The sequence below is a fragment of the Ovis aries genome, chromosome 17, assembly GCF_016772045.2.
Source record: "Ovis aries strain OAR_USU_Benz2616 breed Rambouillet chromosome 17, ARS-UI_Ramb_v3.0, whole genome shotgun sequence".
Taxonomy (NCBI): Eukaryota; Metazoa; Chordata; class Mammalia; order Artiodactyla; family Bovidae; genus Ovis; species Ovis aries.
The window spans coordinates 32,505,233-32,531,734 of record NC_056070.1 but is presented as its reverse complement, the minus strand read 5'-3'; the positions used below and the strand labels follow the sequence as shown (position 1 = coordinate 32,531,734).

The 26,502-nt window shown below is 35.9% G+C and overlaps 1 protein-coding gene across 1 annotated transcript in view; it reads left to right on the top strand.

Annotated features, from left to right (window-relative positions):
• FAT4 (FAT atypical cadherin 4) overlaps nt 1-26,028 on the top strand; it is a 188,175-nt gene extending 162,147 nt beyond the window's left edge. Inside the window, exons 10-17 of the mRNA XM_027956286.2 lie at nt 1,242-1,346; nt 6,154-6,461; nt 9,828-9,913; nt 10,843-11,022; nt 14,055-14,179; nt 16,040-16,257; nt 20,306-20,567; nt 23,006-26,028. Of these exons, the coding sequence (XP_027812087.2) occupies nt 1,242-1,346; nt 6,154-6,461; nt 9,828-9,913; nt 10,843-11,022; nt 14,055-14,179; nt 16,040-16,257; nt 20,306-20,567; nt 23,006-24,870 (3,149 nt within the window). The 3' untranslated portion in view covers nt 24,871-26,028. The remainder of the gene's footprint in view (nt 1-1,241; nt 1,347-6,153; nt 6,462-9,827; nt 9,914-10,842; nt 11,023-14,054; nt 14,180-16,039; nt 16,258-20,305; nt 20,568-23,005) is intronic.
• The last annotated feature ends 474 nt before the right edge of the window (nt 26,029-26,502 follow it).

Genomic DNA, 26,502 nt, shown 5'->3' with positions numbered 1-26,502 from the left:
GGCATTAGTGCAGTCACACTGGAAAGTAGGAAATAGCTTTACAGAAATAACTCTCCCTCCTAGCAATGAATGGAAATTAAGAACTCTAAGAAATATTTTAATTTCTTGGGAAATTAAGAAACATCTGATTTCATTTCTTAAGATTGGAAAACTAAAATCTATTCTAACAAATATGATATTATAATAATTTACAGTTACAGAATAGTGGTATTATAATAAATTTATATTCGCATAAAAAACCCATACAACATCACAAGAATAACAAAACACAGATGGGACTAGCCTTATACCTTTAATTTTGCCTACTAAGCAATTAATTATTCTATCATAGCTGTCTGAAACCTAGATTTCAGAGCAGTCTATATCATAGTTTTATAATTTTTTAGACAAGGGATTACCCTCCAAAGACTTCTTCTCCTCCATCTGTGAAATATAAATGTTTCTTGTTGTATGGATCAATTTTCCCCTCTAAAATGGAGATACCATGAAAAGACATTGTCTACTTTTTGACTGTTACACCTTCATCTTTTAGCATGCCTGGCCCAAATAGACATTCAGTCAATATTAACTGATTCAATGAACAAAACAATGCATGAAAAGTCTTTATACATTGAAATATATGCAGATTAGGTGTTATTATTTTAGAAAAAAAGACAAAGCATACATACATAATCTATAGTTAAGAATAAATCTTCCTAAGTATTTGAAAATGTGTTTGATGGGTTTTTATTACTTCTGATTCTGCTTTACAACATGTGTGTCAAAGTTAAGGAATATTTCTCGAATGAATGAATTATAATTTGGCAAATAAGCTAAATGAGATTCATTCCTACCTTTGAAAAATCTGTGTTAAAGAAGTTTCTATGGTGAAAATTATAATGTAAAAGTTTCAGCTTTCTAGTTATACTATATAAAAAATGAAGTGGCATCGACAAGAGAAAATAAATTCAGTGAAAACATTTAAATATGTTCACCATTTGTGATTTCCCTGAAAACAATAATTCTTTCCAACATAATTATGCAAATTACTTCCTAAATATTACAATGCACATCTTTACAATGGGGCAACTAAATAAGACTGAACTCTAATATAATATTCCAATGTTCTCATGACAAGTATTCTGTTTTATTTCTTTTCTCCAATGATAGGATCTCTCAGGATACATTATTACATATGGTTATGCAGAAATGGTGTTAATGTATTTATGTAAATTTTTAAAAATGAATTTGATACTTTTCAGGGAAAATGTGTGAATCTTCAGTCAATTACTGTGAATGTAACCCCTGCTTTAATGGTGGTTCCTGTCAAAGTGGTGTGGAGTCCTACTATTGTCATTGTCCATTTGGTAAGTATAATTTAGTGGTTGATACAAAATATCAATCTATTTTGGCAGAGTTTAGTAGTTTTGTTTCATTTTGTCATGGAGTGACTAAGAAAATATTAATAGTTTCACACAGGAGGTTTTATTAAAGGAAAATCTCAAAGGTTTAATATTTTCTAAGTTAATTATGGAAATACCATTGAGTATATTGTTTTGATTCTTACTAGAAAAATAATCTGTCCAAGATAATTAAATCTGAGGTTGTCTCTTCAAGACATTTCCTCACAAAACCTCATCAATGTCTGCTTTTTAGCCTACAGCTTATCAAATGAAAAACCCTTTAAGTGCAATTTAACATCACTTTCTACTAAAATCTTTGAGAATAGTTGAAACATTTTTTTTTTTTTTAACATTTGTTTTTTGCATTAATTCAGCCTTTTCTGTTAGAAGGATTTGGTAACTTGACATGCATTTTTTATATAGGCTTTGTAGATAATACCATGTAACTAATCAAAATTCAGAATAATGTATTCTGTTAAGGAAGAAAATTGCTAAAAAGAATTTTTTTGTATACATACATATTTATTCATCATAGCAGAATGAATTAAAAGATTCCTTCCAGGTCTCACCCAAATGTTACCCAGCCCTGGGACAGCCAAGAACTATGAGAACAGCTTTGCAGGAAGCTTTTAAGTTGGTTTGTTTCTTAGGCTCGTGATTATCCCATTTATTTAAAGGCTGCTTTGCTCCATAATATGGTATTCATCTCTAGAGGTCCTGCAGGTAGTTAGAGATCCTGCCTATTTTCCATAAGAAAGAGAGGAAAGGATTTTTTCTATTTTTTTATTGAATATATTTATTACAGTTACATCAACCTGAAAAGTGAATTTCAATGTATAGCAGAAAAGAGAACTTAAAAAAAATCTGAGGTTTCTGTGCTGTGGTTAGTCATTTAGTCATGTCCAACTCTTTGCAACCCTATAAACTGTAGCCTGCCAGGCTCCTCCGTACATGGAATTCTGCAGGCAAGAATACTGGAATGGGTTTCCATTCCCTTATCCAGAATATCTTCCCAATCCAGGGACTGAACCCAGGTCTCCCCATCTGAGCTACCAGGGAAGCCCATAAATACTAGAGTGGGTAGTGGGTCCTGGAGAAGCCGGGGGATCTTCCCAACCCAGGAAATGAACCAGATTACTGACAGATTACTTGCAGACAGATTACTTACCAGCTGAGCTACAGTAATCAGTAAATGTAACAATAGTTCATTTTCAAGCAATTCCATGACTATCCAGTTTTTCTTTTCTAGAACACAATATCAAAGAATGATAAAGGGAAACAGAATATGAAAATATCTAATTGTAAGCCTTGTGTTGTAGCAATGGTTCTGAGGCCTGGGAATTGAGGGATTTGTCTATAGTCAAACAAAGAAAATTAAAAAAAAAAAAAAAACTATTCCAAAATGATATAGTGACTATAACACAATTTCATTTTCAGTCCAGGATGATATTCACAGTACCTCTTTTTTTAAAAAAAAAAAAAAACCCTTGAAAATCTCATAATAATCTAATCCCATGTCCAAGGTCATGGAACCATGAGAAACAGAGCCAAAATTTGAGGCCAGATCTACTGATCATCTGGTTGAATCTAATAATGCACTTGAAGCAGTAAAAGGCAGATCATGTTAAAAATAACCACAATGTTACATCTCCTAAAATTTCTTTCTTTCAATGATCTCTTAAAAAAAAAAAACTTTCATTTTATGTTGGAATATATTTGATTAACAATGTTGTGTTAGTTTCAGGTGAGCAGCAAAGTGATTCAGTTATGCACAAACACGTATCTATTCTTTTTTAACTTCTTCTCCTTTTCTATTAGGTTGTTACATAATATTGAGCAGAGTTCCCTGTGCTATACAGTAGGTCCTTGTTGGTTATCCATTTTAAGTAAATTTAAATTTTAAATTTCTGCACATAACCACAATCAAATTTCATGGTTTAACTTGTGTTTTGGAAGAAAAGATAAAGGGATTAGAGTGGAAAAATTATTTTTAAGTGACTGAATAAAGGTTTTTACATTTTAAAAAATTCCTTTGTATTTCATGTGTACATATGAGGATATATAGTTGATAATAAGTAAGAATAAATTGTTGCTGCAGTACAGCTGATACAACAGTCATTGCCCTTTGGGTAGAAGGGTTTTGGGGTCCAAGTAAACCTTTTCCTCACCATACCAGAGATCCTCAGGGGCAAGGGACTAGCATAATAATATAAATTAAAATAGAGACAGATCACATGTACTGGCAGTGTGCATTTATGCCCCTATTCCTTCCAGTGGAAAAGGCAAAACAAACATTATTTAAACTTGCATATTGTCAGCTGGAAACTGAAGCCTTACAAGAGAAAGCAAAGCAAAACAAAAAACCTTGAAACAATACAGATTTGAGAAAAAAGAAATAGAATTAAAAGAAAAAAGTAGCATAAATTGAATGTAGGTGAAACATACAAATAAAAATGGTAAATGGAACACTTCAAATAAATAGCTGGAAGTAGTTACATGTGAATCCTATAAAAGAACATCTTAACTATAATTTTGAAGTTGGAAAAACTTTTGCACTGTTTACCTTCTCATAGGCGAAAGAGCTGTTGTTTAGACTTAATTTTTTTATAAGCTTATGTTTTAGAAAGAAAACATAAGTACTTAAGTCTTTGTAAGAGAGCCTGTATAGTTATGTTTAAGTATGTGTAGAGCTTTGTATACACTTGATATTTCTTATTAAAGTAATTTGAATAATTTCTTTTGATCTTTATGTAGATTTGTTTCATAGCATTCCATTTGGAAAGCCAGTTTTGAATCCTCATTAAGATGATTTCAAAGACAAAAATTTACATTTCTCTGGAAATGATAACAAAAATCCTTAAAAAGATAATGTATTCTATAAAAAATACTATCATGTTTGAAAGTACAGTATCAATTTAAATAAAATATAGAACATCTTCCCGGTAACCTATATTCAAATTTTAAGTATATTTCCATAGATTTATTAGAACTTAATCATAAGAGACCTAAGAGAACAACTCAAAATCTCTCTTTAACAATCTACTTCATTTTGTATGCCTTATTTTTCCTTTATATTTAACTTTGATTACTCTTTCTGTGTGTTTAAATAATCTGTATATAATTAAATATATATTTAATATAAACTTGAAATTTTATTCTATATAAAATTTATATGATAGATATATTTATGACATACACAAATAAACATATGCCATATATATCAGTTCAGTTCAGTTCAGTCACTCAGTTGTGTCCGACTCTTTGTGAACCCATGGACTACATACAGCATGCCAATCTTCCCTGTCCATCACCAACTTCCAAAGCTTACTCAAACTCATGTCCATTGAGTCAGTGATGCCATCAAACCATCTCATCCTCTGTCTTCCCCTTCTTCTCCCACCTTCAATCTTTCCCAGTATCAGGGTCTTTTCCAATGAGTCAGTTCTTTGCATCAGGTGGCCGAAGTATTGGAGTTTCAGCTTCAGCCTCAGTCCTTCCAATGAATATTCAGGACTGACTATCTTTAGGACTGACTAGTTGGATCTCCTTGTACTATATATAGTATATATGATATATATAATACATATAATTCTGATAATATTTTGTGTTAATGATTAAGAATAAATTATATAGATTTCCTACTCATTTATAATAAATATTATCTCAACCTTTACAGAAAAAAAGACAAATGATACAAGGAAATTCTAGGCCATTTTAATTTAAAGAACATTTGAATATAAGATGTAGCATAGTCAAAACAATCAGATGGTCAGTAGATCTGGCCTCAAATTTTGGCTCTGTTTCTCATGGTTCCATGACCTTGGACAAGTTTTAAATATTCTGTAAAATGATGACATTGATTTCTTCTAGCAGAACAATTCCCTGAATCTAAATTTAATGCATTTACATGAGATGTACAGCCAAAATGAAGGAATGAAACCTTTGCAAGTTAATATGAATTATGATGTATTGGCATGGGTTAATTTTCCGATCATTTGCTACAGTCTACTAATATTTGTGGGAAAAGAATTTTGGCATAGCATTGTAACATCAATAAAACTCATTTTTCAAGTTTGAAAAAGAACCAGCACAAACAAGTGGGAATGCTGAATTTCAGAAAAACAGAAAGCTATTTCAAAGTAGCTGCTGTAAATTATACCCAAAGAGGGTATAAAACACACACACAAAAAAAGAGAGAGAGAGAGAGAGAGAGAGAGATAAAAACTTAGACAATTATTTTCATCCCTGAAAGCAATGATTCCTTTTCTTAATTTTGTGACTCAAAAATACCACAAGTGCAGGAACTAATTTTGTTTTTAGTCAAAAACAAACTTACAATCCTTAGTTGAATTAAAGTTGTTTTCAAGAATTGTATATTATGAAGGAAGTAACTGGGTTGAAAATGATAGCATATTGAACTTTAAAAAGATTGACAAAATCACTTTGAACGTTTTCCAGGAAAGAAACCTCTTCAGACATATTCCATTCCACTAATTCTATTTTTAAAAAAATTAAGCATAGTTAGATTAATTAGGATATGTTCCCTAATTTGCCAAAGAAAAACAATTTTACCAGTTTATCATTTGTTATATGCTTTTGAAATCTTTTATATTTCTATTTCAATTAAATTTAGACAGTATTCTTTGGAGAGTAATAAAAATTTGTTAAAAGTATGACCTATTATTGTAACTTTAATATACTTTAATAAAAGTCATATAATAAATCTTTACTTGAATGTGATATGTCAAAATGTTAATTTTCCCATCTACAGGTGTCTTTGGAAAACACTGCGAGTTGAATAGTTACGGATTTGAGGAGTTATCATACATGGAATTCCCCAGCTTGGATCCCAATAACAACTATATTTATGTCAAATTTGCAACTATTAAAAGTCATGCTTTATTGCTTTACAACTATGACAACCAGACAGGGGATCGGGCTGAGTTTCTGGCCCTTGAAATTGCTGAAGAAAGGTTAAGATTCTCTTATAATTTAGGCAGTGGTACCTATAAACTCACCACCATGAAGAAGGTGTCAGACGGACATTTTCACACTGTGATTGCCCGGAGAGCAGGAATGGTAAGATATTCACTCCGCATTAAAATTTGCTTTATTGTTGTATATCCAGTCAACCAGGCTGGAAACTTGAAATGTTAAAGCATGAATTGTGGTGAAAATTAAGTTTAATTGTACATATTCACTTAGAGAAAAATCTCCCGGAGAACAGGGATTTAGAAAGTTGCAGTGCCCCTGTTTATTGATGTACCCAGTCATATTGAATCTGACAGAATTAGAACAAACATGGAGTCTGGTGATATACATAGATTGGAGCTTATATTTGCCATAGTGATTTTCGAACACTGAGAGTTGAAGCTAATGGGGTTTAGTAGATCACAATCTTCCAAAGCATATATAAGGTATCCATATTGCTAAGATGTTGTCCATGGGCTCTTGTGTAGAATAGAGGATTTTACCTGATGACTTCTAAGGTCCCTTTAAACTTCGTGAGCATTCTTTGATTGTATCAAAGAAGGACTTGAAAGCAAGAGGGAGGACAAAGAAAGAGGTACCATGAGATATACCCAACAGGAAAAAGAAAAAAGCTATTTCAGTTCATTTGTAATGGATCACCACAGTCATCAGGTTTTAGTGGGGAGGGGAAAACCCCTTGTCATTATTTCTTCAGTCAGAGGAAAAAATTCCCCTTATTTCGGAATACGTCCAAAGTAAGGCCCCTACTGGATTTTGAATCTGTCGCTTTCTACGGTTCAAAAGGATTTTGTTGGAAACTGGCAAAGTCATTAACTTCTCAGATCTGAATCATTGCAAAGACAGGATAAAAACATCTCAATTTACAGCAGTACTGGTAGAAAAATTCAACAGTAAAAGAGAAGGTGCACTTAACTGTGAAGATGAAATTGAATGAGCTTTTATTCAAATAAAACTTTCCCCTCAAGTATTTTTCCTTTGAGTTGTGTCACCAAGCTTTTAGAAAATAAGAAAAATATGTTAAGTATTAACATTGTTGAAAATATGATGCCATATGCAAGTTTTCCTAATTAAAGCATTCGTAAATGTCCACTTGACTCTCTAGCTTATGATAAGTTTAGGAATCTCTAGAATGGATGGGTACTTACATAGTATACATAGAGATGTGTTTCCATTTTGTCTTAGAAATAAATTGAAAGGAAATGTGCTTAAATTAAGTCAAAATAAGCATATATTGTATTATGAAAACCTAATACCTCTTCTGAGATTGAATGTCACTCAGTTTTATAGATCACTGGAAAAATTAACATTTAAAATAGTTAACTAAAAAAGGCATGAAAGACTTGACATAAAATTGCGAATGTAAATGTTTCCTAAACTTGATAGTATTGATAATTTCTTTGAGAAGGTAGCAAGAAAGAAATTTACATAGTTTATGAGAGTTTATGAAGTTTATAATCAGTTACAGTAATTAACTTATAGGAAATTTTTAAAATAGTTTAGCCAGTAACATTTGATGCACAGTAAGTATAAATCGGCCCTATTTATTATTTCTGAAATGTGAAGTATTTAAGATCTACTTTTACAAATCCCACCTAAGTATATATTTTTATGGTCAGTCTCACAAAATCATCTGCGATATTGATAAAAATGTTATACTCAAGAAACAATTCATTTCCATACATAATGAAAGACAGGAAACCTGATTCTTTTGCATTTAAGTTGTAGGTAATGTTAGTTTAACTTGCTTAACCACCCTGTTTTATGTTTCCTACCTTTGCTTTGCTTTAATTAAAATTTACCTCAAATGACAATCCTTCTTATAAATGCTTTCATAGTATTTATTTTTCTTCTCTAGAAGTGGAGAAAGTTGGATTAGTCTTGCCCTATGGTATTCAAGTAAATTTAGGTAGTCTTTGGTGTTCTGCATTAGGAGAAACCATCAGTTCTGTGTTTCTGGATTTGGGATCAGGCCTCTTTTTATTTAGTAGCCATGCTGTGAAAGTCCACACTCTGAATATCAACTTTATAATTTCACCAGTGAAAATATGCGAAGTTTTGCAGAATTTCACTGCTGTTTGGAAAACAAATAAGGGGCATCACAACAGCCTTGCAGAGCACAGAGCAACACGAATATGCAACAAGCTTGGTCTTAAAGTGGATCACTGCCATCCCCAGTGGCCACTGCCCAGTATGGAGAGCCCTGAATTCCACCATATTCTTGAGCCTGATGACCATGACTTGATGACTTTTTTTCTTGATCAAATGGAGTATTAATATGTCATACTAAACAGAAGGTTTTTTCCTCAGGGGAATGTGCATCTCTTAAGATATAAAAATGATTACTGTAAGTTGTGATTTAAATGATATTGGTGATTTACTACTGTATGATAATAAATAATAATGCATTCACACTATAGATAAATATGCTATAATATGCCATTTATAAAGATGATTCTTAAAAATGAAAAGAGCATCTATATGACTTGTTTAAATCATCTCAAACTTTATCTTTATTATAAGTATTACAATCTTCATAGGTTGCAGTAGTAGTATTTATAGTATACTTCCAAAATCTTTTTGTGAATATGACTGAAATATTATTGGATATAACTTTTTAAACATTAGACATCTATTTTTTTGTTTGTTTTTTGGAATAGCTAGATAGTAGGATAAGCATTTTTCTTAAGATTGTAATCCCAGGAAGCTGTCTCACACCTAACATATGATATCCTTAGAGATATTAATGACATTTGTATTCTTTCATCTGTGAAACAAGGGTGCTGGGGAAGATTTTTTAAAGTACTTTCCCACTTCTTACATGTAATAGTTTCACAGTTTTAGCTTTAGGTATATAAAGGAAATGTGTACTCCTAATTGGATCATGTATTATAATTGTAGGTTTTCCTGATGGCTCAGACAGTAAAGAATCTGCCTGCAATACTGGAGACCTGGGTTCGATCCCTGGGTTGGGAAGATCCCCTGGAGAAGGGAATGCCTACCCATTCCAGTATTCTTTCCTGGAGAATTCCATAGATGGAGGAGCCTGGCAGGCCACAGTCCATATTGCCAATGCTTCATCTGAATTATAATTGTATTATACTATTGGGTGGCTCAGAAACCTTGCTTGAATTTTTCCGTAAGTTGTTATGGAAAAAACAAGTGAACTTTCTGGCCAACTCAATGCATTAAAATTTTAATTCAATTTAAAAATCATGTCCACGTAGAAACAAACTATTATAATATACTATTGAGTTACTCAGAAAGTTCATTTGGATTTTTCCATAACATCTTATGGAAAAATCCAAATGAACTTTCTGGCCACCCAATATATCAAAATTTTATTTCAATTTAAAGATCATGTCCATGTAGAAATAAGTCCTGGATAGTGTAAGCTGTAAAGAACAACAGGGATGATATAGTTCATACTGAACATTTCTTCCTCTTGCTTTATAGGCAGCTTCTTTAACTGTGGACTCTTGTTCTGAGAACCAAGAAGCAGGATACTGCACTGTTAGTAACGTGGCAGTTTCAGATGACTGGTAAGTAAAATTATTAGTTTGATCTTTATTATTAATTAAAATTCAAAGTGAAATTATATTTTAAAATAATTTTACTATGCTAAGTATTATATAAAAGTTGAAGATATTTTGTCCTCTCTAAAGGGATTTTCATACTAAACAACAAGAAGTTAATAGTCTACAAAATGTGTAAAAATGGTGTAAAAATGAAGTGATACAGATGAGGATAAAGCTAGAGGAGAGAAAGCTTAACATAGCCTATCCTCTTTCAGAAGCTCCGTGAAATAGTTGCATGTGACCAGGGTCCTGCAAGAAGGTTAGGATAAGGATCCTATCCTCTTTTAAATGTATTTTTGAAAGTTGTATGTGACCATGATTGACAGATATTTTTCACTAGTGCCTGAAGGTGAAATACAATCTTACCTCACCTAAAACATAAGTGATTTTTATAGAAATAGTTACAGAGAGAGAAAAAGAAATAGTGATACATCATCCATTTGCTTTAATTGACTTACTCGATTCCTTATTATCTCCATAGTGAAGGAAAAATGTAATCTGACATTAATATTAATGTTTTTACTTCTACTGCATTTTATTTTCTTTCTGATAGTATGGGCCTTCTCAAAAACTTAACATTGTTATATACATCTCATTTGACTAACTGAAAATATTATTTCCACTAGTTTTGTAATTTTCTGTACCCTGAAAAATCTAACAATCCTGTAGGTATCTGTTTAGAAAACATGCATCTGTGAGTAAGGCTTTCCATTGATATGTACTATGTCTTAATATATGCCAGGAAAAGTTACAGTCATCCTTTCTTAAACTAAATATTCTACAGGAATCTATTGCTTTGATACTAACATACATATCTTTCCTTTCTTATTTTTGATTAAAGTATAATTAAGTTACAATGCTGTGCCAATCCATATCTTTCCTTTCTTATGTAGGACTCTGGATGTTCAGCCTAATCGAGTCACAGTTGGTGGTATTAGAGCACTAGAGCCAATCCTTCAGAGGAGAGGACACGTAGAAAGTCATGATTTTGTCGGGTGTATAATGGAGTTTGCAGTCAATGGAAGGCCTCTGGAACCCAGCCAAGCTTTGGCAGCGCAAGGGATCCTAGATCAGTATGGCAACCTCATTTCTTAATATTGTAAAGAAAACTGTAAATACTCTGATTTTTCTCATCTTAACTTCTTCTGTTTGTATCTATATTCATTAAGTCATTAAAAATTTTTTTCTAAGTCATTTTATATAGCCCTTGGTTTTAAGTATTGTCTCTAAAGCTGATAACTCTGAAATGTTTATCTTAAACCTGACCTCTCCTCTGAACTTTACCCTCATATCTGACAGCATACACAATATCCAGGGTGTATGTCTAACAAGTCTTTCAAACTTAATTTTAAGACTGAACTTCTGACTTTCCTTCCTGACTCCTCCCAAACCCACTCCTTGTATTTTGTCTCATCTCAGATAATAATAACTCAGTCCACGCACTTGGTCAACCACAGTTTCTGTACCACCTTTGCCTCCTCTCTTTCTGACAAAATGTGGTATGTCAATCCACCAGCAAGCAGGTGCTGCTGCTGCTAAGTTGCATCAGTCATATCTGACTCTGTGTGACCCCATAGATGGCAACCCACCAGGCTCCCCCTCCCCTGGGATTCTCCAGGCAAGAACACTGGAGTGGGTTGCCATTTCCTTCTCCAATGCAGGAAAGTGAAAAGTGAAAGTGAAGTCACTCAGTCGTGTCCAGCTCTTAGTGACCCCATGGACTGCAGCCTACCAGGCTCCTCCATCCATGGGATTTTCCAGGCAAGAGTACTGGAGTGGGGTACCATTGCCTTCTCCACCCAGCAAACAGAATGATGCTTAAAAAACAGAAGTTATGTCAATCCGCTATATTTAAAATAGATAACCAACAAGGACCTACTGGATAGCATGGGGAATTCTGCTCAACACTCTATGATAACCTAAATGGGGAAAAATTTTGAAAAAGAATAGAAATATGTATATCACTGAATCAGTTTGCTGAATACCTGAAACTAACACAACATTAAAGCTCAACATTCAGAAAATGAAGATCATAGCATCTGGTCCCATCACTTCATGGGAAATAGATGGGGAAACGGTAGAAACAGTGTCAGACTTTATTTTTCTGGGCTCCAAAATCACTGCAGATGGTGATTGCAGCCATGAAATTGAAAGACGCTTACTCCTTGGAAGAAAAGTTATGACCAACCTAGATAGTATATTCAAAAGCAGAGACATTACTTTGCCAACTAAGTTCCGTCTAGTCAAGGCTATGGTTTTTCCAGTGGTCATGTATGGATGTGAGAGTTGGACTGTGAAGAAGGCTGAGCGCCAAAGAATTGATGTGTTTGAACTGTGGTGTTGGAGAAGACTCTTGAGAGTCCCTTGGACTGCAAGGAGATTCAACCAGTCCATTCTGAAGGAGATCAGTCCTGGGATTTCTTTGGAAGGAATGATGCTAAAGCTGAAACTCCAGTACTCTGGATACCTCATGCAAAGAGTTGACTCATTGGAAAAGACTCTGACGCTGGGAGAGATTGGGGGCAGGAGGAGAAGGGGGCGACAGAGGATGAGATGGCTGGATGGCATCACTGACTCGATGGACGTGAGTCTGAGTGAACTCCAGGAGTTGGTGATGGACAGGGAGGCCTGGTGTGCTGCGATTCATGGGGTCGCAAAGAGTCGGACACGACTGAGCGACTGAACTGAACTGAACTGAACACAACACTGTCAATCAACTCTACTCCAATATAAAACAAACAAAGAAAAAATTAAAGAAAATAAAAACAGAAATCAGTTCTTATCCTGATTTATCAGACTGACTTCCCCTTGGTTGACTGACCTCAACCAAAAGACCTGGAATGTAAAGAGACATAAAGGCAGTTTATTTGGGATCTTCAGATTGGAATTTAAGGGTCACAGATTCCAGAGGAGCCCAAAGTCATGTCCCATTGGAAAGAAAATGAACAAGCATTTTGTTTGTTTATTTGTTTATTTAGTAGGAGAAAGAGTGAAATTAATGCAGGCTTACACAAGTTACTTACCAAAACTTTGGACTGGAGAGTAAAATTATTCTACACGTATGATTGGATTCTGGAGCACACCTCATCTGTTACTAGGGGAAAGTGTATTTTCTTTAATCCAGAGAAAGTCTGCTTCTCAGCATTATTCTTTCCTTTTTGCAACGCAGCAACTATTCAGCAGTTTTAATGTAGTGTTCAGCAAAGGTCCAGCATGGACAGCAAACATGGAAGTCCTCAGGTCATGTCCCAGCCATTTCTGACAGAGCTCTTTTCACATCCTTATCTTCCTTACCGTTATCTACCTCTTCTCCTTCTTCACATCGCTGTTCTGACTGTATTCTGCCATTTGGTGTTCCTCAAACCTGCCAAGGACACTTTCACTTCAGGACTCTCTCACTTGGCTCTTTGCTATGCCTGGAATGATCTTTGACCAGATATACTTTGCTCTCTCACTTTATTTAGGACTTCATGAAGACAAAGCCTTCCTTCACTGTCTAACCTCTAAACCAGAGATCCAGGAACATCCTCCGAATTTTCCCAATCCTTCTTCCCTGCCTTAATTTTCCCACAGAACTTCCTTCTTTCTAAACATACTACACATTTATCTAAAGTTTTTTGTCTGCCTCCCCTACAAGAAAAAAAAAAAGTATTCCATGAACACGTGGATTTTTTTCATCATTTTATCTTCATGCTTAGAACCACGTTTGACATGTAGTAGCCATTCAGTAAAGATTAGTTGCATGAGTCATTTAATGGAGGAGCTGGGTACTCAAACATGTAGCCCTGAGAGCACATGAACCAAAGTGTTTATTTGACCAAGAAGTTTTGCTCAGTTAAAAATTAATTTAAAGAAGAAATTATCACCTCTTTCTTTACTGTTTAAGATGTTCTGCTTGATCTTGTCTTTTATGAATGAGGCAGGGCGTATGTTACAAGGGAGCTTTTCGTTTGATGAGATGCTCCAAATATAGCTGCAACCTAAGTTTCAAAGAATTGAGTTCATGAAAACTGAACAGGTTAATAAAAGTTTATATGTAATGTTATCACATTTCTCCCCCTGCCGGCTTTGTGCTTTATGTGTCTTTACTCTGATTTTATTTTAGATGTCCCAGACTAGAAGGCGCTTGTACTCACAGTCCCTGCCAACATGGCGGCACGTGTACAGATTACTGGTCATGGCAGCAGTGTCATTGCAGGGAAGGATTGACTGGGAAATACTGTGAAAAATGTATGCAAGCTATTTTATCTTCCACTGGAAATTCTAATGACCATGAAAAGTATAAATATATGTACCTAAATATGTAATTGAATTAAAAGTATTATATTTTGATGCTATTGAAAATATTAAATGGGGACTAACTGGTAAAATAGAGTGACATGTTTTAATTCATGTTCTCAATCCAAGGGAGCATGAAATCCTTTTAGAAATATTTACTAAATATGTCCTTAGTTTTCATTTTATAAATATATCATTTAGTTGTTTTACCTATAGGGATGCTTGGAAATGTACAAGACCAGAGCTATATTCAGGTTTCGGTTTAGCATTATCTACCTTTATGGGATATTTCTCTGGTGAACATGTGTTTGGTTGAAAAGTAAAAGTACTGAATTGCTGGACACTAAGGTCAAAACATGCAATGGCAATAAAATCTATTATAGTTAAAGGTGATACTTAAATTTTAAATTGCAATTATTGAAATCGGTTTTGAATATTACTTTTAAAATTCTTTTATTAGTTATTTGTTTCTAAACCCTAATATTATTATAAGATATTAATGATATTCAAGAGCTCATTAGAGAATACTTAGTCACTTCAGTCGTGTCCGACTCTCTGCGGCCCCCAAAGACCATGGCCAGCCAGGCTCCTCTGTCCATGGGATTCTCCAGGCAAGAATACTAGGGTGGGTTGCCATTTCCTTCTCCAGTGATAAAGTATGAAGTGAGTGAAGTGAAGTTGCTCAGTCATGTCCGATCTTTGTGACCCCATGGACTGTGGCCCACTAGGCTCCTCCGTCCATGGGATTCTCCAGGCAAGAGTACTGGAGTGGGTTGCCATTTCCTTCTCCATCATTAGAGAATGGTATTCTCTAATTTCTGGCTGTATATGACTAACTCTAATGGAATCTTTTTAATAAAATTGCTTTGTTGTCAGATAAGTGGTTACTGCCTGAGTCATTGCACCTATCTGACCACTTTTCAGGTAGTCATTTGATTCTGCTATGAGAATGAATAGAAATTTATGATCAAGTAGATCTTAGTAGCAGAGGTATATTTGTGTTTATTTAGGATAAAATCAAAATACAGAAGAAGTGCATTTTCACATGATATTTTTTTAAAGGAATGAGTATTTAGTAAGTAGAAATCTAATTATATTTGGAAAATAAAATGCCACTCACTTGAGAAAAGCCTGTGGTTATTTTTTAAAAATTGAGGTATAATTCATACTACATAGTTTACCTTCTTAAAGTGTACTGTTCACTGCTGAAATCTTTTTGAGCTCATTTTCTTCATGTTCTTTCTTTAGATCTGTTAGCTATAACACACTTATGTACTTCACAAGTATGAAGATTTATTAGATTATGAAAATATAATATATATTCTAATTATACATGGTTGCAAATTAAATCTACATACTTATTAGTACTAATAAAGTTAGTTGCAAATATGAATGTTTGTACCCTTCTTTGTTCAAATTTTCCATGTTAGAGACTTTAAAGATTATTCATTTTAGAAACACAGTGAAACTTGTCATTAAATTTTTCAACTGTATATTTTTAAAGTGTAGCTATCTCTCCAGGTATTCATAGTGTATATAGCATATATCAAATATTTTAAAGAATATTTTCTAAATGAATAATTGTAACAAAATGTTTTACATTTCATGGTTCTGACATAGATTTAAGCGTTTGAAATCAACTCACACAATAATTCTCAAGTGGCAATTATTTTCTCAGAGGAGGATTAGGGGACACTGATTCCAAATCCTGAATAATTTCATTGTTAAGTTTTATAAATTTTTATCACCAAAGAAACTCTAAAAAATGCCTGTTGGATGCATTCATGTTTATCTTTCTTTGTTGTCTTTCAGCTATTACCCCGGACACAGCCTTATCATTAGAAGGCAAAGGGCGCTTGGACTACCACATGAGTCAGAATGAGAAGCGGGAATATTTGTTGAGGCAGAGCATCCGAGGTGCCATGTTGGAGCCTTTTGGTGTGAACAGTCTGGAAGTAAAATTCAGGACAAGAAGCGAGAATGGCATTTTAATCCATATCCAAGAAAGCAGCAATTACACTACTGTGAAGGTAAGATAAAAGCTAATGGTGACTTCATTTGATTAGACCGCCTGCTGTGTCATGGTTTAAATCACTTCTCCCATAATTTCTATCCTTTTCTTTGCAATCCATTAGAGTTCCGACTAATGCTGGGCACTATTCCAATATCATCTATCTTAACTATTCCTCAGGCATTGGCCAGAGTAACAAAGATCTGAATGGTTTGGTTTCTAAACACTTTTGTTTAGAATAGAGACTACTGCTGGGTAGGCCAGCAAAGAAAGAATTTGTTGCAATCTATTTTGCCAGACAAAAAATTTATATTGTTTTTAACCCTACTTTAAAACAAAGTAAAACCAAAAAGTGTCTTTGAAATGGAAAAAATACCTTTTTTCCAAGAATTATTCCAAACACTTATATGTATATATTGATTGGCAGGACAATAATAATTTTTTTAAATTTTCTGCCCTTATTCTGGAACATATTTATATTTGATTCACTATCCATGTAACACCTGTGAAATTAAATATCTTTGGAATTTATTGTAAGTAAAATTTCAGTTAGCATCTCCAAATAATTTCTAAATAAATACTTCTGCAACATTATATTTCATGGTTGATTTATCATTATTCTTTTACACCTTTTTTTCTCAGCTGTAAATGTGTTATATATATATATATTCAGTATAATTCCACTTGTATTTTTATATTAACAGCAGAATTATTTGAATTTATATTAATAAATTCTTAAGAAAAAATCCATATTTCCTGAATTATTTCCACTGATATATCAATATTTTGAAAATTACCAAAAGCTTAGTTTATAAAGAAAGAAGCAATATGCTTAGAAAATTAGTAGGTTCAATTCACATACAATGCTAAAAAGAAAAACAGACATTCACCTCTAAACCTCAGCCTCTTTATTCTCAAAATTTCTCGCCATCCAAGAGAACTCTGGTTGGTACGTGGCCTCTTATTTAGTTGCTAAGTCATGTCTGACTATTTTGCAACCCCATGGACTGTAGCCCACTAGGCTCCTCTGTCCATGGGATTTTCCAGGCAAGAATGCTGGAGTGGGTTGTCATTTCCTTCTCCAGGTGATCTTCCCAACCTAGGGATTGAACCCGTGTGTCCTGCATTATCAGGCACATTTTTTTACTGCCACCAGGCAAGCCTGTATATACCTTTAAATATTCAGTACAAAAAGAAATGTTTCTAAGATTCTCATAATCTCCCTGGTCTAGCCATTCCCAACTGGGGGTTATTTTGATTTGCCAAAGCCTGGGAAACATTTTTTATTGTCATGGTTGTTGGGGGCAGGGGAGAGGGGCACTACTACCGGCATCTAGTGGTTGGGAGTCAAATATGCTGGTAAATATCCTTCAGCACACAACACAATAGCCTGTAAGAAAGAACCATCCAGTCTGAATGTCAGTGCTGCTGAGACTGAGAAACTCTGCCCTAACCCAGTTGGAGAATAACTTCAAGTTATAATTTTACCTCCATTATTGAAACAAAGAGCCCAGTTCCAGAAGTAATAGAGTAACTGCAAAACGAAACACCTAAGTCACTGTTTAATGTTATTTGGTGCTTATAAGTTTTCATTGAAAAGTGTATTGGAAGTAAAGAAAGCAGTAGCCCTGCATATTCTTACAAGAAACATTTTTTTATATGCATTGAGAGGCTTTGACATTGAGGTCTGTGCATTATCTGTTCAGCTTCTTCCAAGTCTTCGTGCCATTTAAATGACATATGAAATATTTCTGTATGTTATCTCTTTAAGCCAAGAGATACAAAAACAATGTGCTTGGAGAAGTCAGAGACAGAATATTTTTCTTCCTCAAGGAAGAAGCTGAATGTCAGGATCCGTTTTTACCACCATAAAAATCTTGCATTTCCAACAGGACAGCAGCATGCAACTTCTCCAGATTTTGTTACATTGGTAGCAAGCACTTGGAGATTTCTTTTCTTCCTGAAGGGAAATTGAATCAAAATAATGACTAATGCAGGCCATTCACATTTCCTTTGTATGAAAATTTTGAAAGGTAGCGTTTCAGAGATTAAGGGGTTTGGCAGGTAGAGTAAATAGATTAGAAAAAAAAAAAAAAAAGCAGTGATTAAGGAGAACTGAACAGACAGGAAGAGAGTGACTGTTGTAAGCAGGCAAGTTACTTGAATGACAGGAATACGATCTGCTTATCCGGGCGAGGAAGCTAGTTAGAATGTACTGTTACTTATCAATTAGTTTATCAGTGACCATGGGTCCTGGTTTTCTTCTTTCTTTTTTGGCTTAGTTTCTGACAGTTGCTTTCTCTCTCTCTTTCTTTCTTTATTCAGATTAAAAAAAGAAAGAAAGAAACTAAGGAGAGAAAAATTCAGAGAGAAAAACACAAGAAAAGCATTCTTATGTATCATGGGTTTTACACTGTATTTAAAGTGTTTCACATATCTCTCTTTCCCCTCACTTGGTTTATCTCCTTATTTGGAAATGCAATAATGTTAGGCGATGGGCTTTGTATCTACTCCAAATCATTCTGGTTTTGGTATATAGTTTGCTTGTTTTTGTTTTGAAGTAAGGCCGGGTATGCTGTATAGACTTTGGATGATCCCAAGCCCTATAGAGTCAAAAATAAATAAATAAATGAGCAAATCAATCTATGAATAAATAAAACCAAGCAAAAAATGCACGTGATATTTTGACAGCTAGGGTGGATAGAAGAGTTAGGTAGAGTATTACTGGGGAGAGGTAGAACATGAAGAATGTTGTAATGGAAACATAGATTCTTATTCATCCTGCTCCACACATGGTGTGTTCTATGGACCTTTTCACCAGAAATTGGTCACATGAAAGAATGACAGGGTGTGATCAATTAGGAGAGAAACATGAAGCTTGGAGAAGTCTTTTCGGAAGGCTTCTTTCCAAAAAGGACCCTGGCTAGAACCTAAGATGAATTGCTATAATCCCTGTGTGTTTCATGAGACTTTGTCCATTTGATGATATTACTGTCATTTAACCACAATTTTCTTTTTTTGTCCTGGGTTCAGTACTGGGATATATTATTATCTGGAGAAACAGCTTTAATAAAATATTACATTATGAATAACGTATGTAAATATGTTAGGCATATTTTCCACAAAGTAAAAATGAACTCATTTTTAGTTCTACCAGATGTGTTTGTTGCATATATAAATAACATTTGATCTGAGTGACAAAATAAACGGATCCATCCTTTCATTCCCGTCATTTGATGCTCAGTGCCACTTTATCCTCTGGCAGTAGTGACGGGATTATGCTCTTTTCATCCTGCTTATAAATTATTTCATTTTCTAAGTGTCTACTTAGAAAACTGGAAACCTGGGAGCTGGAAACTGGAGTAAGAGCTTCCTGTTACCCAATGTTCTAGTGGGCAAAGTAAAAGAAACCAAATATCCCTTAGATAAATATTAAAAGACAGCCAAAATAAAGACTTGCCCAGACACCTCATTATTAAGAACTCACCCTTTATTCATCATACTTGTCATCTCAATAAATGATATAAATAATAAGCATGATTTTTTTAATACAATTCCAGTGTGTAATAGATGACAGGTAAAACAATGTATTTATGTTTTTACTTTTCCAACTATTCTTCATTTTTAGTTAAGCACTGATTTCTCTTTTTGGATGTAGTTTTAGTATTTTTTGATAGCCATGGGCCATTTACTAAACATTTTTTTTTAACTTGCAATTGCCATTAAAATATAAGTAATCATAAAAAGGTGTGATTTACTTATCCTAAGAGGAGTATTCACTCTATTATTATCTCACTTGTGTTCTGGAAAATGAATATATACATCCTGAAAAACTAGTTATAAATATAAGAATACCTTGAAAATTATTAAATGTGAACCTATTAAATATGAAGGTATATGTTACTTAAAATTGTAAAGGCAATAAAAGTAAATATACTCTCATACAACCAGACTCCCCAAGTATTCTCTCTGCTTTAAGTTGATCAGTGTCTTAGTGTCTTTATACTTCTGCTTTTATTCGATTATATTATAGTTTAATTCTACATTATTTTTCATTTGTTTTACAGATTAAGAATGGCAAAGTACATTTTACATCAGATGCCGGAATTGCAGGCAAAGTGGAGAGAAATATTCCTGAGGTGTATGTTGCTGATGGCCACTGGCATACTTTCCTAATTGGGAAAAATGGAACAGCCACAGTGTTGTCCATTGACAGAATTCATAACAGAGACATCATTCACCCTACTCAGGATTTTGGTGGCCTGGACGTGCTCACTATATCTCTTGGAGGAATTCCTCCCAATCAAGCTCATCGAGATGCTCAAACAGGTAAATGCTTGTGCTGAGTGGAGGCACAAAAGAAAGGTAAAATTGTTCCTATAAAAGTAGCTAGATGCCTGATAACATCCTTTAGGAATACTCCCTGGAGAAGGGAATGAAAACCCACTCCAGCATTCTCACCTGGAGAATTCCATGGACAGAGGAACCTGGAGGGCTACAGTCCATGGGGTCGCAAAGAGTCGGATACGACTGAGCGATTGACACGTCCACTTTTACTTTTCAAGACCATCATAAATATCTTTAGAAGGTTAGTAATAAATTATTGGCCATCACTTTCTTTAGCCATTTTCTACCAAGTTCATAATTCAGTCCAGGATGTTTTGATCCTTTCCTTGTGCACTGAACATTTATTTATACATTCATTCATTTACTCATCCATTTGTGCATTCACACAACAGATATTTACAGAGCCCTGTAGGTGCTTGGCATGAACTACAGTGGTGGACTCTTTCCATAGAATGCATGGTCCTGTAAGGAAGACAAACATCAATCAAATCATTACACAAGGAAATACATTATTTTAACCTACGAAAAATGATGTGAGGAAGAACATAGAATTCTAAGAGATTGCCAAAGAGGGAGAAAGGGAGACTTCTCTGGAAACTGTCATGAAAACAAGGATGGCAGGGAATGAAAAATTAATTTATATTGATGAGAATGAAAGAGGGAAAAATAGATAGTCAGGATCACAGGACCCACAACACTGAGGACTGATGTCACAAATCAAAGATGAAGTTGGAGAATGACAGTTCTTCTAGAGCATGTGGGAATCTTGATCTCATTCTTGGAACAGTGAGAAGTTAGTTAATCACAGGAGCATCAAAATTACTGAAAAATACCTGAAAAATTAATCATAGGAGTATCAAAGTTAGATATTCAGTGATAATAAAGATCTTTGGGGCTACACTCTGGAAAGTGCATGGGAGAAGGACAAGAGGGGACTTGCGTAAATTAGCTGGAAGATACTGCAGTGATCTAGCCAATGTATTTTGTGAGGATTGACTATGTGGTGGCAGGAGATTTACAAGAAGGGGATAGGGAATAATATCAGGAATGACAGTCAAATAAAATGTTAATGATTTTGATAAAATTCAGAGAGGTTTCTGACCTTCCAACTAGAAGGGTAGTGCCACTATGAGAGAAAACTGCAAATGGTACAAAAATAAGCACATCTATGAGGAACATCAAGGTTTTGGTTTGGGGTTCTCTGAGTTTGGAGCACCTTTGAGAAAGGCCTTTGGGTAGATGGGCTAGAAATCCAGAGTAGACCAGTTGGAGATACATCTTTAGGAATTACTCGTGTCAAGCAGGTAACTGAAGCACTAGGCATGGATGTGATAAGCAAATGTGAGGGTGTAGACTGAAAAGAAAGCCTAAGGCCTTACTTGGGTAACTCTAAGAGTCAGTGTTTGTTTAGTAGAAAATGAGACAGAAAGGGGACTAATTCATAGGAGGATAACCAGGAGAGTAGGAGAAAAAGCAGATGTCCCAGGAGCTTATGGAAATGGGGTGGACATGACACTAGGGTGGAATGATGCATCAAATAAAAGGAACATTGACAAATGCATGACTGAGTAACATAGTCAAAGTATAAAAGGTAAAGCCTACTTCCTGATTAGTTCTTACATATTTAACTTGTTTTAGAATATGGACGCTAATTCATTTGGATGTTGTAAGAAAATAAGCCAATGTAAATCACGCCTTTTTGTTAGTGGCAAGATATATTCTTGAACTCTGTGACTGAAGTGTTAGCAGTATTAGCACACAAATATTTGTCTAATAAAGTCTTTCTCAAACATTTTTTAAAAAATCACCATCCCCTAAAGAGCTGTTTTAGACCTTGTTTCCTGATCCCTGCCATCACTACTGCATGAAATGTTAATGCTACAGGTAAATTCTATATCTGCCCTTTGAAAGCCCACAAGCCATGGTAATGGCTAAGATTTTTCTTTTGTTCTTTAGGAACTTATGTTCAGCTCCTTGGGAGCAATATCACCTCCATTAAAACCGCAAAAGCTAATGATTGAAGTTATTGGCCTATTTTGGGTTTTTTTTAAAGTATTTTTAAATTAAAATTGATTTTTAGGTAATTCTTTGTATATAAACTATGAAAATAAAATCAATAGATGACTGAATGAAAGGAGAGATAAACGAAAACTCAGCCTGTTTGAGCCCTTCGTAAACCTTCAGAAAGAGCAGGATCCCATCAATCTGCTCCACCTTTTGGTCATGGCAGTCTTACACATCTTGCTAACTTACATTTTAACAGGCACAGATTTATTGCCTTACAACTGGAGATGGCTGTGAGGTTGTGGTTTCTCAACTGTCATGATGTGATTGCAAAGCTTCCCTTTGCCAGATGAGTGGAGCCTTTCTAAGCATTTGGTTTTCCCTAAAACACCTACAGCTCCTTCTTGCCCCTGCAGGGTTTGATGGCTGCATCGCTTCTGTGCTGTATGGTGGCGAGAGTCTTCCTTTCAGTGGGAAACACAGCCTGGCCTCCATTTCTAAGACGGATCCTTCTGTGAAGATTGGCTGCCGCGGCCCAAACATCTGTGCCAGCAACCCGTGCTGGGGAGACCTGCTGTGCATCAACCAGTGGTACGCGTACAAGTGCGTGCCCCCCGGGGACTGCGCCTCCCACCCGTGCCAGAACGGGGGCAGCTGTGAGCCAGGCCTGCACTCCGGCTTCACCTGTAGCTGCCCGGAGTCGCACACAGGGAGGACATGTGAGATGGTGGTGGCCTGTCTTGGTGTCTCTTGTCCTCTGGGGAGGGTGTGCAAGGCTGGAAGCCCTGGAGGCCACATTTGTGTCCTGAGTCCAGGCCCCGAGGAGATCTCCCTACCCCTGTGGGCTGTGCCCGCCATCGTGGGAAGCTGTGCCACCGTCCTGGCCCTCCTGGTCTTGAGCCTGATCCTGTGTAATCAGTGCAGGAGCAAGAAGGCCAACAGTCCCAAAGAGGAGAAGAAGCCGAAGGAGAAGAAGAAAAAGGGAAGTGAGAATGTTGCTTTCGATGACCCCGACAACATCCCTCCCTATGGGGAGGACATGACCGTGAGAAAACAGCCTGAAGGGAACCCGAAGCCAGACATCATTGAGAGGGAAAACCCCTACCTCATCTATGATGAGACCGATCTTCCCCACAACTCAGAAACCATCCCCAGTGCCCCTCTGGCTTCACCTGAGCAGGAAATAGAGCATTACGACATCGACAATGCCAGCAGCATCGCCCCTTCGGATGCCGACATCATCCAACACTACAAGCAGTTCCGCAGCCACACCCCGAAATTTTCCATCCAGAGGCATAGCCCCCTGGGTTTTGCCAGGCAGTCCCCCATGCCCTTGGGAGCCAGCAGCTTGACATACCAGCCTTCCTACAGTCAAGGTCTGAGATCCAGTTCCCTTAGTCACTCGGCTTGCCCTACTCCCAACCCTCTGTCTCGACACAGTCCAGCCCCTTTCTCCAAGTCCTCCACTTTCTACAGGAACAGCCCGGCCAGGGAATTGCATCTCCCTATGAGGGATGGAAATACTTTGGAGATGCATGGTGACGCGTGCCAGCCTGGCATTTTCAACTATGCCACGAGGCTGGGAAGGAGAAGCAAGAGTCCTCAAGCCATGGCATCACATGGCTCTAGACCAGGGAGTCGCCTGAAGCAGCCCACTGGGCAGATCCCTCTGGAATCTTCTCCACCAGTAGGGCTCTCCATTGAAGAGGTGGAGAGGCTCAACACGCCTCGCCCCAGAAACCCAAGTATCTGCAGTGCAGATCACGGGAGGTCTTCTTCAGAAGAGGACTGCAGAAGACCCCTGTCCAGAACGCGGAATCCAGCGGATGGCATCCCAGCTCCAGAATCTTCTTCTGATAGTGACTCGCACGAGTCTTTCACTTGCTCAGAAATGGAGTATGACAGGGAAAAGCCCATGGTATATACTTCCAGGATGCCCAAATTATCTCAAGTCAATGAATCAGATGCAGATGATGAAGATAATTATGGAGCCAGACTGAAGCCTAGAAGGTATCACGGCCGCAGGGCTGAGGGGGGACCTGTGGGCACACAAGCAGCAACACCGGGGGTTGCTGACAACACACTGCCCTTGAAGCTTGGGCAGCAAGCAGGGAATTTCAACTGGGACAACCTTTTGAACTGGGGCCCTGGCTTCGGCCACTATGTAGATGTTTTTAAAGATTTGGCATCTCTTCCAGAAAAAGCAGCAGCTAATGAAGAAGGCAAAGGTGGGACAACTAAGCCACCCCCCAAAGATGGGGAGGCGGAACAGTATGTGTGAACTCTGTGTACTGGCATTATAAAAATATGAAAAACAAGAAACAGACCATGGTAAGGTTGCCCACTAGGGTGGGTCACGTTTGCAAAAGAGGCCAGTAGGGACTGGTTGTTGGAGGGAAAGTTAAAAATAATAACCACAATGCTGCTGAAACAGACTCAAAACAACTCTTTTAATTTAAATATGCTTGGTTAAATTTCTTTTCCTGCATGCATCGTATTTTGTAACTAGTTATGTGGCATGCAGCATTTGGAAAGTTTTTTTCCTTATTTACCAGTGTTTGATTTGTGACTTTTGAAATGAATACCGTTGCTGAAATGAACTCGTGCTTCACCGTGGGGTATGTGTATTGTTTCCATTGTATTATTATTGTTATATTTTGCATTGCAAGATCCTTGAGGTTTAACCCATCTTTGTAAAGTGTAGAAAGAGCCCTCCTATCCTTAAATGAAAGACTAAGTATTAACACTTTTCAGAATTATAGATTCTGTATTCAATGTTGCTCTGAAATGTCTGAATAATTGAATGTTTTTCATGACAGTGGGTACTAAAATTAAGTCATTTTGTTCAGCACTTTATTTTTTACAAAGTTTTGTTAAAAATTCTAAAACATTTTTGTAAACAGTTTTGGTCTTCTGACTTTCATCAGGCTTCCACTTGGAACAAAATGACCGCATGTTGTCACCAGGACACTGCCGCTCTCCTGTAAGGAATGAGGTCCTAGCAGCACTTCTCAGAGACATTTTTTAAAGTTATTTATTGAAAAATATTCTATGCTTTGAAAATTTTAAAGAATTGACCTAAAGAAAGCCTGTAATTGGACTTAGTTTTCAACCGTTTAACATTTACCCCAAGTACCCAGTTTTTATAATTTATGTAAAGTCAAATTTCAGCAAGTCTTACTTTCTGTCATTTTGTAGATCCTTTTTTTTTTTTAATACCATGTAAAAACTTTTCTTTTTTTACACCGAAGCTGTGTTTTTGATACTGATATTTTCCTATGCTGAATATTTTTCTTACTTTCAGGGAAGGTAAGAAAATACTTTTTTTACATTGTTACTTATGTAACGTTCATATTTTTCACAGTTTGATATTTGTAACATACTGTATGCTTTCTACTTTTAAATGCCAACGATAGAATTAAAATATTTATTTAAAATACTTTGCATTCATAGAGTAATTTTCATTTTTCATTTTCCTAGACTCTTTCCATGCCCAATTGAGAAAAGTCTTCACTTGTCGATAGGGTATGGCAAGTTGAATGATATATGGGCAACATCATTTTCTTTTTAAAAACATGAATATGGATGATTGCCAGAACAGATATTTTAAGGTTGCTTTAGTGCATTCCTACCTGTCAGAGTTCTTGGACTTCCCTAGAGCATAATGAGTCTAGACTAAGTTGGGTCTTAGGGAACTGACTTTATTATGAACCTGGTTTAAGCATTCTGGCAATAAATGCTTGGAAGTTCCCAGTAGAGCATGTTCACTAAAGGCCAGCTTTCAACCAGGCTTATAATAATAGGAGAGGCAATGAATTAAAGCTAATTATGGAAAAATGTCTGGGTCTCATTTTCTCCAAGGATTCAACTCCAAATTTTCTATACCCAGTGGTGGTTAGGAAGAATGACAGTG